The sequence below is a fragment of the Morone saxatilis genome, unplaced genomic scaffold, assembly GCF_004916995.1.
Source record: "Morone saxatilis isolate NCDOM2014 unplaced genomic scaffold, NCSU_SB_2.0 Contig7, whole genome shotgun sequence".
Classification (NCBI taxonomy): Eukaryota; Metazoa; Chordata; class Actinopteri; family Moronidae; genus Morone; species Morone saxatilis.
In genome coordinates this window covers 19,375,646-19,389,732 of record NW_023340246.1, presented here as the reverse complement: position 1 = coordinate 19,389,732, position 14,087 = coordinate 19,375,646, and the positions used below count along the sequence as shown (strand labels likewise).

Genomic DNA, 14,087 nt, shown 5'->3' with positions numbered 1-14,087 from the left:
ACACAGCGGCCCGGTTCGGCCCGGTTCGGCCCGGTTAATCCTCCCGTTGAGTCAAAGAAAACGGCTCAGTTTGAACTGGAATAATTGAACGGCACTCAGAGCAATCAGCTGGACGCTCGGACGTTACGACCGACGAACAAAAAGAGGGGGGCGTCCCGGTGGTTCGCTCGACACTAAAAAGCGTAGAAAAATCGCAAGCCGTCCACCGACACGGGTTAAATGCAATTGTGGCGACGTTATATGCATGGGAGGGTGCGAGAAAAGAAAAAATAAAGGGACTGAGTAAGCCCTTCCCCTCTTATCAGTTCATGACCACCCCTATTCACACGTCGCTGGTACGAAGTATGCTGGGCCGGAAACGAGTCCATCAAACCAGAAATGTCAATATTGCCCAACGAAAATGAAGCAAAAACATTGTCAGAAACTGCAACTTTAAACGACTAAACCCCGAGATTTATACAGTAAAACGTTACATTGGTGTATTCTCTCAAACTGAGTACAAACACAGACTGTGCTGGGGGTGTTTGACTGGCTTTGATCACTGGCTTCACTCACTGTAATCCGTTTTACCCGATTACAGTGAAGACTTAACGTTGTAATACATGTGTAATTAAAAGAAAATATCAACTTGAAATAGAACCATTCTCGGTATTATCAAATGGAAGACGGCCAGTAAACAAATACTTATGTGTGAGTTGTGAAAGGAAATGTCTTGAGAGTACATTACACTGAAATGTTGTCCACCAAATGCTGATTTTTAGGTATTTAACATGTATCTATAAACCTCCCTTCTTTCCCCAATCACTGCATTGTGTGTGTATCATTTTGTGGTAGTTCTAGTTTTATTAAACCACCACTACTGATTTTATTGAGACCTTATAAAGCTTAAATGGTGAACATGTCAGCAAAGAGTTGACTATTTACACATCAAATACACACAAAGCTAGATTAGCATTCATTTGCATTCATTTTTCAGACAGAAGTCACATATTCACTCGTCCTTTTGCTCAAATTCGTTATTCTCCAACTCCTGAGGGCTATATTTTTTTAGCTACTAAATGCTCCACTTTGTTCACCTGTTAGTTGCTAACTTCGTCTGTCTGCTTTTTGGTACTGGGAACTATGGGTTTATTGGATTTTTTCTTTCCTTTCTGCCTGCTGTAAACCAAAACAGTGAGCTGAAAGAGGCTAAAAAGCTCAGAAGAGCAGTTTGTCACTCGTAGCAACACCTTTCAGGTTACACATTGGCATCTGACTCATTGTTAATATAAAAATAAAGCCGATTAAAGTTCACATTCATTTAGGAATATGTGCCATGTACACAAAAGTAAAATAATAAAGGGCTAAACACTTTATCTTATCCTAGGGTCAAGATCGGCCCCTCCTTCTTTTTCTATTGTGCTTTTAGTGGTGGATATGGCATTACTAAAAACCAGAGGGGAAGGGTTTTGGGGCAACCAGGGCAGCTGCCCGCATTACTTTAATTTAGAGTAACAATTCTGCCTGTGATCAGTGATTATTTTTGAGACAGAAGCCTCAAAAGTACACAAAACTTTGAAGTTTGATAGGTAAACTCTGCTGGTCAAATATATGGGCTGGCTCTCAATCACCGGTCTGCTTTTAAATCTTTTCTCTCCCACAGTTGTGCTCGACACTGTCTAGTTGCTGTTCCTACAGGCTGGGGGAAACAGAGCTTTATTTGAGCAACAGAAACAAGACAAAAATGCTATCTGAGGTTCAAAATGAGATGTTTTTAAATGTTTTATGACAATAAAACAGCTCCTTGGGCAGCATTACACATCAACAGAGATCTACCAGGGCATCAGTGCCTGGAGCATGATGAATACATGTTGATTGATCAATCACTACTGTTGGTCTGTAACAGAGGCTCTCCAAAAGATAGAGATCACTGTATTGCTTGTATCAAGGACCTCCACTGTGTTTAACAGCAGCGATTCAGGCAAGCAGACGGGTGTGACCCCTCACAGCAATGGACATTAATAAAACAATGTCAGTTGTTTCCATAATCACATTTTTGACAGGCAATGTATTGAACAAGAGGCAGTGAAATGCAATCACACGTCAATGGTCAAAACTAATATATATATTAAGTAAAACTATACACATACATAAAGGTAGATGGGGGGAGGGGGGTGAGGAGTGTGTTCTCTACATTACAATGTAACCTGAACAAAGCCCTATTTCAGTTCTCTAGTTAGTTATTAAGGAAGACTTTATCCAACTATAGGTAATCTTCTAAAATGTAGATTAGGATGACTAAACAATGCTTATAAAAACATCAGCGGGTCACCCAGGGTAGGTATTTCAGGTTACTTAACATCAAATAAAAGGTTTGAAACAAAGGAGTTTTTCAAGACAAACAACTCAGAAGTGCAACATCAGGACACAAAGGAAACAAACAGGAACCACAGCGCTGATAGCTTAATTTAAAAACAAACTTCCAAAAAACACACAAAAACACAGCTCAAACCTGACAGATCCACGAGCGAGGAAGTGTTTAAATTAATTTAACATACAAACAGAAAGTTACCAAATCCAGCACTTCAGTACTGTACTTCAGTCAGAAGACCCAAGCTGCAAACTTTATTTCTGTGTACTTGAGTAAAATAAAGTGCCAACAGCAGCTGCTCATTAATCTACTGTATATAAACTTTCTTCTTCGCAGCCCTAGTGCATACATAATTTGGTCCGAGCCCCTCAGCCCCAATTTTCGCAACCTAATTGATTCTCCCAAACCACCTATGCTAAGCTATTCAAGTGCTTAAAATACTACATTAAGACACTTAATTCAATTTAAGTTTAGCTTTAGTGAGGTTTTTTTCTTGAGGTATGAATTTTTAACTATCAAAAAGTCCCACCACATAAGAACCGCAGATTTTGGTTTCGGGTGTGAAAGCCTGTCAATACTCAACAGCTATTACTGAATATGCAAATGCATAATTGGATTAAGTGCAAATTGCATACAAATGCCACAGAATGCATTAGATCCACAGTTTTGGCAACCGTTTGAAGAATTTAATTCCAAACTTTGAAAAATACTTGACCGCTACTCTGTTAGCTTGATGGTATGAAAAGTGAGTAGAGTCGGTTTAAGACAGTTTTCTTAAAAAAATAGCTTGTTTAAGGATAAAATCCGTCTCTTTTGGAAATATGAACTCGTAAAATTCAGATAGCAACCCCCTCCCGCCCCCCACACACCCTGGTCTTACTGCTCTTTGGTGGTATAGTATAACCACAGTTCAGTATGTGCCTTATCTTTGGAGAAGTAAAGATTCCACTTTGATGATTTTGAAGGAAAAAACTTGAGTCTTAGTAGCTAAAAAGTACCTTCACAAAAATGTAAGAGCCAGCGAATGTAATACCTAGCTTTCTGTTTCAAAACTGGGAAGACTGGAGCCCTAAATACTGCTGCTACAGATATACCAGTCTCTAATGTTGCACTTATGACAGACGAACCATGGGTTATGACAATGAGACGATCGCCTTTAGCAGCGTTGTAGCAGTGCAGTCTGGATGATGAAGGCTGTGCAAAAATGGCATTCTGAGGTCTCCCCTCCTCTCAACACCTTCCAATAATGGTGGCGACAGGACTCCTAATGATGGGACTGTGATGAGGATGAGGAGGAGGAGGAGGGGGGCTGGGAGGGCAACAGGCTGTGCGTGCGTGAAGGTCGCTGGGGTCGCGTCTGCTGGGAGGCGGTCCCAGAATCAGACGAGTCCAGGCCCGGGCTGCCTTCATTAACCTCTGTGTCCAGCTGGGCCGGACACTCGAAGTGAACACAGTGGAACACCTGAAGAGAGATCAGAGTCAACAACGTTAAGTTGATCTACTTTACCAGCCACTGACGATGCCAATAACCAGCCAACATAAATCAATCAACTATTATTCTTCTATTAATCTAGCTGGATATTAAAATAAATTAAGTACTCTGTGATTTGGTAGCTGATGGAGTGTGATTCATTAAAAGTTTGGTTTGTAAAAAGGGGCCAGCAACACATATTAACACAGATTAACTACATATGTATGATTTTGTGTTCCTTGTTGCCTGTTGACCATAATAAACTGTGTTTTCACCTCATTAGCTGTGTTGTGAGTCCCAACAATACGGATGAAGGAAGCAGGCTGCTTATCAAACTTCAATGTCTGCCATGATCTGTAAGAGAGGCGGTAAAAACATAACACATCAATAATAAGGAAACATTCTGATTGTATCTACGTTTCCATATGTTTTTGTTTACCACATTTACAGTATGTCTATTATGATTACGTTTTCCTGACAGAGCACTGACTATTGTTCATAGACTTTCAAGGAAAAGTTTGTTTGACTAATTGACTATAAGGGACAGAACATTCATGGCTTAGAGAGAGAAAGTAAAGTCTACCTACCTATAAGAGCAACAGCTATTTAAGCGCTCATCTCCCAAAAGCTTAACACTTAGTCAGTAGTAGCTGGAATATAGCCAAGTATTGTTTAATCCTGTCCCCCTCAAGGAAGTGATTTTCAGACAAGCCTTCTCCTTCCTTAGCAAGGAACACATATGTCTCAAGGTTCCTTTACAATTGAACAAGCTTTCAGAAGAGATTGGGTACTGAAAGAAAATCAGCTAGTTCCTCTGTTTGTTTTTAAAGTTCAAGGCCTAGTGGGATGAATTAATATTAACAACATATTGATAAGAAATGAACAATATTAGGTATTATAATTTTAAAAAATGCATAAGCCATACGTACAGGACAAAATATACAGTTTATAACAGGTAACTCCTGCAATATGATCTGTAGATTAAATTCTGTACAACCTGTTAACATACTGAAATAATATGCAATTGTTATGCCAAAACTGTTGTATTTTGCGGACATGTCTTTAGTTAGATGTTCTTCATAAGCATTCATTTAGTCATTCAAACATTAAAGGAAACAACTATTTGCTATGTGAAGATACAGTGAAGCCATGGTGCCCTGAGCAGAGAACGGTGTCACACTCCCTTTACCTGTGTGTTTGTGTAATGGCCTGTTCGATTTCAAGATGTACATCTATAGAATCTGTAAGTGTAACAGGCCGTTTGTAGTTGTTTGCATTGTGATCCAGCAGAGGGCACTCCACCATCAGCTTGACCTTTAGCATGCCCTATTGACCTGTCAGTAAACTAAGCTGGGAATGTTATGTTGTTTACTGAGAAAATGGAAGAAACTCACGAGCAGAGCATAGAAGAGCAAAGACGTCCTGCAACCATACGCGGCCCATGTGTATAATAATCATGTAATAGGCAAATGTCTCATCCTTTAATATCGTCTTTATGTTATGTATTCCAGTGTGGTGTCATAAAGGTTTACATGAAAGGCTTCATTCCAAAACATTCAGAGTCAGAATAACAATCTGAGCTTGTCAGTGGTCAAAACAAGCACTTTTTTCGTAGATGTATTTTAACAGATGCATTTGTCCTAAGGGTTAGTGTTTAACGTTAAACATTTAATGTTACATGCTGGCCATGGCGGCCATAACCTGCAGCCTGTTCCACACTATTTTCTCATCTAAATTGGTGAATTAAGGGATTATTTCATTCAAATCTGTGTTGGTGATTGTTGTTAAGACTGTGAAAAGATGAACAGATTCTTTTGGTGAGTTTTATTTTGTTTCTGTCCAGTTTAAAGTGCGTTTGAGATTATCTGCTTGGTAAAATAACTGGTTTGGTCAATGGACTCTGTTTGGTCACAGTGCCCATTTGTTTTGGTCTGAGATGCTGGTGCTCTAGCTCTAGCCCCATCTAGTGGCAAGTGAATTTTGTACATATGACCTTTAATACATGTAGTACCAAAACACTCCCACTGCTTACATTTCTAGATCAGAGTGTGAAGTTATTCAAGATGTCTACATCCCAGGTTTGACATATCATTCTGAAATCTGTGTTCAAGGAGTTCAGGTAACAAGGAAAAAGTCACTGTGTTAAAGGAAGAGACAGACAAGAAAATGGGAGCCTCACCGACATGCCACCCTGGTGCGGTCGATCACCTTTGTCCACTGTTGCTGGTTGGAGGAGACTTCAATGTAATAACTGTATGAGCGCTCGTCACAGTCCCACAGCAACAGCCTGAACAGGTAAAGGAAGTGAAGGAACATGAACACCATTTAGTTGTTTTGTACTTAATTGTATTAAAACTGTTAGAACTACCAAAGCATGTATTCCCTGTATGATCTGTCATAAACCTGAAGCACCAAAAATTCAACGTTCACAACATTTAAAAAAGGGAATAAAATACAACTGAAGAAAAATTGTCCCAATTGTTCTGTTACATTGTTGTTAACATTGTCACAATGTCAGTGTGTAGGATTTAGTGGCAGATTTCCCTTGTTTCACCCTCCCCAAGTATGAAGGAGAACTACAGCTGTGAAATTAAAAAAAAAAAAAAAACAGAAGACTCCCTATCTAGGGCCGCTGTTTGATTTGTCCGTTCTAGGCTACTGTAAAAACATAGTGGTTCAAAATGGCGGCCTCAGTGACGGGACCTGTTATAGATATACAAGGCTCATTCTAAGGTGACGAAAACACTCTTTTCAGGTGATTACAGACTAATAAAAACAGTTATACATATTATACTCCATTTCTGACAGTAGACCTAAATGCTACACAGTGGAACTTTAACTGATTTAGATGCAGAATTGTTCTCTTTTTAATTGTGGTAGATCCAACTGCGCTCAGCTGGGTGAGGGACAAAGTTATTGTTTGATTTATTAGCACACACTAAACAATTACTTCACCAGATGTTGATGGTATTCAGAGATATAGTCAGAGTTAATGATGTGGTCAGATGTACCTCAAGGAACTAATGGAGTAGGGCTGAGCCAGCTGGATGACGATTGCTCCAGAGCCCAGCTGATGGCAGGTGTAGCCGGAGTCCCAGTCGTAGTTGCGCGTGTCACCGTTGAGCAAGGCATTTCTGCTACGGCTCACACCCTCAATGACACTGGCGCACGACGCGATGGTCGCCACGTTCTCACCGGGAACTGCAGGCGTTAGATGCAGGGTTATTGACTTGTTTTGCTATGATCTGCACTTGGGATCTAGTTGCCTGCATCTAGCTTGAACAATTTAAACAAAGAAAAGGCTTAAACTAACCCAGAGTAAAACACAGATGTAAGATAATGCTGTAATATGAATGCTAGAAACATAAAATAAGTGCACGTATTAAAACAATTAAGATTACATATGGATTTAAGACAATTTTTGTTTCTGTACATCTGCAACTTACCCAGAAGTCCGTTCTCCAGGGTAAATGAGCGGTTGGTGAACATGCATTCAAAAGCCACGAGATGGAAGACCTTGTTGACTGTGTTGTGTGTTCCCACAATGCGAACATACCTGAGACACAAAGAGCAACATCACATGTGAGAGAGCAGGAGAACCAAACAATCGTAATTCAATCTTTAAATAACCAGGAGAAACCAGACTTGAAGGTGCAACTCTTCAACTTGTCCAAACACACTGGTGGAGGTTTTATCTTTAAATTCAAGCTAAAGAAATTCTATTTCTTTTCTGTTAAATATTCCTTGTCTGATTTTATTGTCTGTTGATTTTATTGTTACTATACTTATACTATATGCGCTTCTTTAGCCTACCCTTATTATATAAATGGGGTGGAACAATTAATAGAAACACAGATCAGTTCAATTCAACAGCAGACTCAGCCTCCAATATGACCATACAGTTCAATCAGCATGTCTCAAAACAAAACCTGAATGTTATACCCTTCACAAAGGCAGGATTCATTGTAGGTCTATTGTGTTAAGGCTGTTTTAATGTCAGCTAGGTGTAGCTAATAAACTAAGTGGCTAACTGAGTGTATATTGATATATATGCTTTCAAGATTGCATTGAACACAGTTAGTTTGCAAATGAAATGCTGGTTGTATTAGTATGATGGTACCGCACTACTGCTGCCTTCCTTAGGACAAGCTTGAGTCACGTCCTCTGACATCTGTTTTACACACAGTTATCACAAACCCGGCGTGCCTACAACACATTATTCCATTTTTTGCCCAAGTATCTCCAATGTCCCCAACTCAGGAGGCACCAAAATACTGTACCAGAAACACTTTTAAATATGCTTCTCTGTCCTCTGCCAAGCAAACACCAGTGTGGTTTGTAAACACTGAGCATATAATCCCAACCAACTACAGACAACAAACTCAAAACACACTGTAATTGCACCAGGTTAAGGCAAGTCATGGCAAAGAGCAAAAACAGTCCTTTCATGCTTGGCAAAAACTGCAGAGATGGAATCAGATTTGTTTTGACACATCATGCAACCAAAATCTCCAGACTGGCAAGATGACAGAACACCAAAAGATACTGAACTACTTGTGAGTACAAGTGCTTCTTGTTTACACGTCCTGGTTTTCTTGTGAATAAGGGTGGTAGAATGCTACAAAGGGAGGGGGAAAATAACTGTTGGTGTAACTGAACAGGGAGCCAAGAGGTTTAGTTTAATTTACCTGCAAACTCGTGGAGTGAAGTAAAGATTCTGCCATGAGCGGCACAGATACTTGGAATGGTCCACGACACGCACCCAGTCCAGCTCATCCATAGACACCTCAATGTAATAGGAGTAGGACCTTAAATAATCAAGAACAACATTTTAAATCAGTACACAAACTCTGATTGTCATAATTATATAAAGTCATTATAATCAGGTTCATTAAAAAGCAAATCAACTATATACATGTTTCTTCAGAAATGTGCCTGGAATTATTAATGGGATAAAAATACAAGAACCTTTACTAGTTTCTTCCTATTAGTTAAAGGAGTCCCTAAAATGGGTTCTGTCAGCAATCATTTTGTAAGAACTTTTTTTATTTTGGAACAACACAGTTCAACAAAATACCCCTACAAACAGACACAAACACAAAAAACAACATTCATTTTAGCCCTCTGATCACCTTACATTGTTGGAACCAATAAAACTAGATATCAGTGCAGTCAATCAATTATTTTAACAATAAACTGAACTTGAGTATGCACTCCAATATTCAATAAAAACATTGTGAGTTATACAACATATGTCTAAAGATAAAATTCAAAGCCTGCTATGCTAGTTTGAACTTCTTTTTGTTTGTTTTAGCAGGATGAGACAACCCTGTCTTACCGGCTGTCTCTGTCCCACAGCAGGAGGCGGACGTGGTTGATGATGGACGGCTGGCCCAGTTTGACCTGGATGCCGGCCCGGCCGTCCTCTTCTATGGGATGTCTGGAGAAGCCATGGTCCAGGTCGTAGTTCTGGGTGTCTCCGTCCAGCAGCGCCGACTTCAGCTCCCCTTTCACCACCTGAGCTCCGTACTTCATGGTGGCGATGTTCTCCTCTGGGACTGAAACCGAGAAGAAGAAATGTACATTAAAAAATAAAACATGAAACGTTTATAGTAGTAATAACAGTAAGCAGATGAAGGAGTAAGAGCACTGACTCAGCATGCCACGGTAGTTCAGGTCCATGTTGCGGCTCTCGGAGCGGGTCTTGATGGCATCCAGCAGGTCGTCTGGGCTCAGCAGGCCGGACGGTCGCACCACGTTCAGCATCTCTGTCAGAGTCATAAGGGGCAGCCGAACTGCTGCCATCACTTCCTCGGTGTCGGTTCCCTCCACGTGCTGCCGGCACCAGCGACACAAGGCCTGGAAGATCTCTTTCTCAGTGGCAGCGAACGAGTCCCGCCTGACCACAGTCAGCAGAGCAGTCTGCAAATAAAAAGATAATTCAATCAAATAACTGTTGAACCAAAATGACCATAACATGTAGTGTTACAGCTTCTTAGTAATGAATACGGGCTTGTTTTCCTGCATTTCATATCAATGAAAATCAAATGCTTTTTTCTTACTGGTGTATAGTTTACAGGACTGTTTTTGTTTCGTTATCTTAGCTGAAGTTGCATTAACTGACATGCTGGCCAAATCCCAATCTCCACCCTAAAGCCTGAGCACTGAACCCACCTGGTAAGTGCTTGAGTGTGAGAAGCTGCAAGGGTCTGAAATTGCATAAATAGGAATGGGACAGCATTTTGTGACATATCAGGGACATCTTCTGAAACATTCTAGCACACCATTTTATTACCAACACGTCTTATCTGTTTGATTATAAATACATAAAAAGTAAGTGGATTATGTTAATATATCACTTTACATTGACAACACTAAAACATGTTACAGAGCCTACAATACAACTTTTATTTGACTCTTTATAGTTTTTTTTTCTCTACAAAGGCACTTAAGGGACCAACTACCTGAACTGAATGTCTTCCAGAGCAGACAAAAGGCTGCTGTCAAAACAGCACAGCATCCTAGACTTACATGTAAACTTCTACCGTTTTTTAATGACTCAGGGCTTCCCCTGGTAGCGTATGGGTAATTCCCTCAGGCAAAGTCTGCACAAATACAGATAAGGGGATCAAAAGCAAGAGAGCCATCATGCACTTGATGATGTGATAGTGGGACAGCCATAATCTCTTGGGATTTTACAGGAATGCAGCTCAAAGTACGTGAGTCTGCGTAAGTGGAGATTGGGGCCACGGGGCCAATGGTTTCATACACATCTGCATTAAAGACTGAACTCTTCTTGCACTGTCTGGTAGAGATCACTTACCTGCCACTAGAGGTCACTGTATTTTAGGTTTATGTTATACCAATGCACACATGAGGTACGTATAGAGAAATTTAGGCTACTCTAAATCTAAGAATTAACCAGATAAAATCATGATTACAACTCTTCATACAGCATTCTGTAACCCTGCAAACTCTTACCTTGGAGAGCATAAGGAAGCCGTCAGAATTCAACACTTCAGGTGCGTGTCTGTCCATGTAGGCGCAGCAGGCAGCACTGAGTGCGCTCAGAGAGTACAGACTGGCCACATCAAAGACCAGGCAGACGTTGTTGGTGTGCAGGATGGTGCGGAGGAACTCGGAGGTGGAGTCCTCCAGTGGCTGGAGGCCGTAGCGGTGAGCCAAGCCCAGGAAATCAAGCAACACCTCTTCCCGGGCAGAGCTGAGGCTGGCCCGGCCCGTGTACAGGTAGTTTAGCAGCATTGAGAAGGCTTCGGCTCGTGTCTCCTCCAGACAGACCTCGGCCTGGGGCTGGGACTCTTTCATCCCGCCATACAGCAGGGCCCTAAAAGCAACCAGAGAAAGAAAACAGCTGTTCATATTTCCGTTTCAGCTACTATAAGTTTTCTAACTTTCTCCACAGAAACTGCAGTCAGTCCTGCTCTTACAAGCGTTGGACTGTTTCAGCCAGCTGCCAACAATACATTCTGAAAAGCATATTGAATAACAAGAACCGTCACGGTATTAGGATTGTGTACACACTACACTGTAGTATTAAATGATCCTTGTGTTGTTGTTTGTGTGTTTGGAAAAGTTGATACAACACTAACATGAAATATAGGTTTATTGTATAGTATTAAATGATCCTCGCGTACACAAGACACAAATATTGTTTGTGTCTTGAATTTCCCTCGGGATAAATAATAGTATCTATCGCGTTACTCTATCCTATCTTATTACTTATCGTATCGCGTATCGTTATCTATCTGTGTGTTTGGAAAAGTTGTCAAATTGCTGTCAGACACAACACTAACATCAAATATGAGCAATTTAATTTGTGTGTCACTGTGAAAGGAAGCATTTTGGAGGAAATATAGAAATAGAGAGCCCACAGCACCAACACACAACCAACTAAACCCTCACAAAAGAGAAGCTGGAACTAAAAACAAAAACGTCTCAAACAACTCGACTGCTTCAGCTGTTGTTCGTGGATCAGTGGATGCACTCACAGGATCCGTATCACAGACGGAGCCAGGTTGTAAACACGTACCTGAAGTAGTGACAGCGAGCCGCCAGGATGACCCGGTGCGCCGGGAAGCGCTTCCCCTCCACCACGAAGGTCACATCGCTGTACTCCTCCCCGAGCACCAGAGCCCCGAGCTGCTCCGACAGCAGGTGGATGTGGTCGATCTCCGACACGGAGGCCAGTGGACGCAGAGGGTGGCTGTTACTCATGGTCGACGGCTGCCAGAGTCACATCTGAACACGGGAGCAAGCGAGTCAACACACAGGCGGACCCAAGCGGGACAGACGAAGGGCTAGCTCAATGCTAAATTGCTAACAAAGCCATGCAGTCAAATGCAGACGGGGAGCTAATGTTAAGTTATAAAACCCAAGTGTTGTTAGTGTGTGTTGTTCATATTCCAGTAAAAAAAAAGGTACTAAACAGGTTAAAATACTCTTTAAAATAATGTAATAGCGATAACTAGCTCTCTTGTTTACAGTCGCGGACATTTGACACCTGAACAAACAACGTTTCCTGTTTTCTCTCCGTTCATTCCGCGTTTTAAACTCACCGAGCAGCTCTCATTCACTCGTGTGTTCGCGTCAAGGTGTTTTCAGATAGACAGTCCCGGTTATTTTTTGCACTGTGAAGGAAAATTCACCGAATTCCGCATCGAATTCCAACATCACACACAACCGGGAACCGATTCTGGGTCAGCGGACGTGTACTACCGGTTCGAGGGACGGTTTTTCAAAATAAAGGCACCCCGAGAGAGACTTTGAACGAGTTCCGCTTGATATAGACACATTATGAGTTGATCAATTAGCTCGACAGAGGTTTATTTATAATATATCGCCTTAAGTCTTGAGTGCATGCAGTTATAAACACATTTTAGTAGTGGGAACGTGACTCTGTACTGCAAGTAGGTTAATATTCTGTATTGCACTTATATACTTTACAATTATAACCCATAACAGTATGTAAAATGAGTAGATTTACCACCACAACCAATATAAAAATGCTGCTCAATGATGTTAATACATCCTTAAAATATTCCAATAAGTATAATATAACAAAACACAACTTTGATGCCATTTTGCCTACGTACTAAGTACTGTTACACCTTTTTGCTGGTAAGTAAGACTTTTACTTGAATCTGAGTGTTTTTACATTGTGTTTTTGCTTCTTCTTTTTTTGTTTCTTTAATAAAGGATGTGGGTTTTTCTTCCGCCACTGCCAACTTTACATGACCAGTACACACAAAATACAACCCTGATGAAAATTATTTGGACTTTTTAAGTATTTCACCAATAAGGTAACATAATAAATTAATACTATAATACAGTTTTACACATTAGACCCATTTATCACAGGACACAGTTCCCCAATCAATTGATCATGATGATTATCCATCAGCATGTGACATAAAGACATTTTAATCCATCTGAATTTAACCACTGTGCATGTCTGTGTCTCTTGCCTCTGCTGTTCTCAAACTTGTAATGTTCAATAAACTAGTTGTTTCTTTAAGAGAAACACATTATCTACATCTTGTGAACACTTCCTCATAGTGACATGTAGCCTTTTTTTGAAATGTGAGCCACCGATGTTATTGCATAACTTCCTTCTAGCTTATTTGTTGCGATATGTTGTGAAGTTACTGCAGTTCCATAGTTGTTACTGATTTTGTTGTTTACTACGACTTTCTATTATGTCACATCCCACCTCCTTTTAGTTTGATGTGAATGCTTACCGGGAAGTTCAAAGCAAACTGAACTAATAGGTTACATACATGGTGAAATTGATACAAATTATAAGAGAAGGAACTAAACAGAAAAATATGACTATAAAATATCAATACAATTTGAGTATACATCCATTACTGGACACAATAAAGTGCCTGACAGCAAGTTCATCAAGCAAAATGTGTTTGCTCATTTATTTTTTGAGCAACCATCCATATATACAGTATGTAAGTTATTATGTCACCTTTTTACATTCTGTCACTACATACTACTCCCCCTTCTGAATAAGAAGCTTTTTACATTAATCTATCTTGAAAATGATGATTTAAAAAAAACTTAAGAGAGATTAGGAAAGATCTGATGACATGAGTTTGTTTGTTTGGTTAGTTGATGGTAGCGTAGAGGTTGCTGGGATCAATTGAGGAAGTTTTCACGGTCGTGTAGGTTACTGCATCACCTTCATCGTCATCGTTTTTATTCTGAACCTGGCAGGAAACAACACAATATATATTAAAC

General features: G+C 40.4%; 1 protein-coding gene across 1 annotated transcript; it reads right to left on the bottom strand.

Annotated features, from left to right (window-relative positions):
- Window positions 1-2,259: 2,259 nt before the first annotated feature.
- btbd9 (BTB (POZ) domain containing 9) lies at window positions 2,260-12,557 on the bottom strand. The gene is made up of 11 exons (XM_035679218.1): window positions 12,398-12,557; window positions 11,872-12,080; window positions 10,803-11,166; window positions 9,476-9,743; window positions 9,160-9,379; window positions 8,510-8,629; window positions 7,268-7,377; window positions 6,833-7,022; window positions 6,001-6,108; window positions 4,097-4,175; window positions 2,260-3,812 (listed from the first exon to the last, which is right to left on the bottom strand). Exons 2-11 carry the CDS (start codon window positions 12,054-12,056, stop codon window positions 3,615-3,617), a joined length of 1,842 nt encoding a protein of 613 aa, XP_035535111.1. The 5' UTR covers window positions 12,057-12,080; window positions 12,398-12,557; the 3' UTR covers window positions 2,260-3,614.
- Window positions 12,558-14,087: the final 1,530 nt, after the last annotated feature.

Excerpts from the sequence above, each read along its gene's own strand:
- btbd9 (XM_035679218.1), bottom strand. The coding sequence starts at position 12,056 with ATGAGTAACAGCCACCCTCTGCGTCCACTGGCCTCCGTGTCGGAGATC. Across the intron at positions 9,744-10,802 it reads GCTTCCTTATGCTCTCCAAG|ACTGCTCTGCTGACTGTGGT; the intron begins GTAAGAGTTTGC and ends TTTTATTTGCAG. Across the intron at positions 7,023-7,267 it reads CCTGGAGAACGGACTTCTGG|TTCCCGGTGAGAACGTGGCG; the intron begins GTAAGTTGCAGA and ends TAACGCCTGCAG.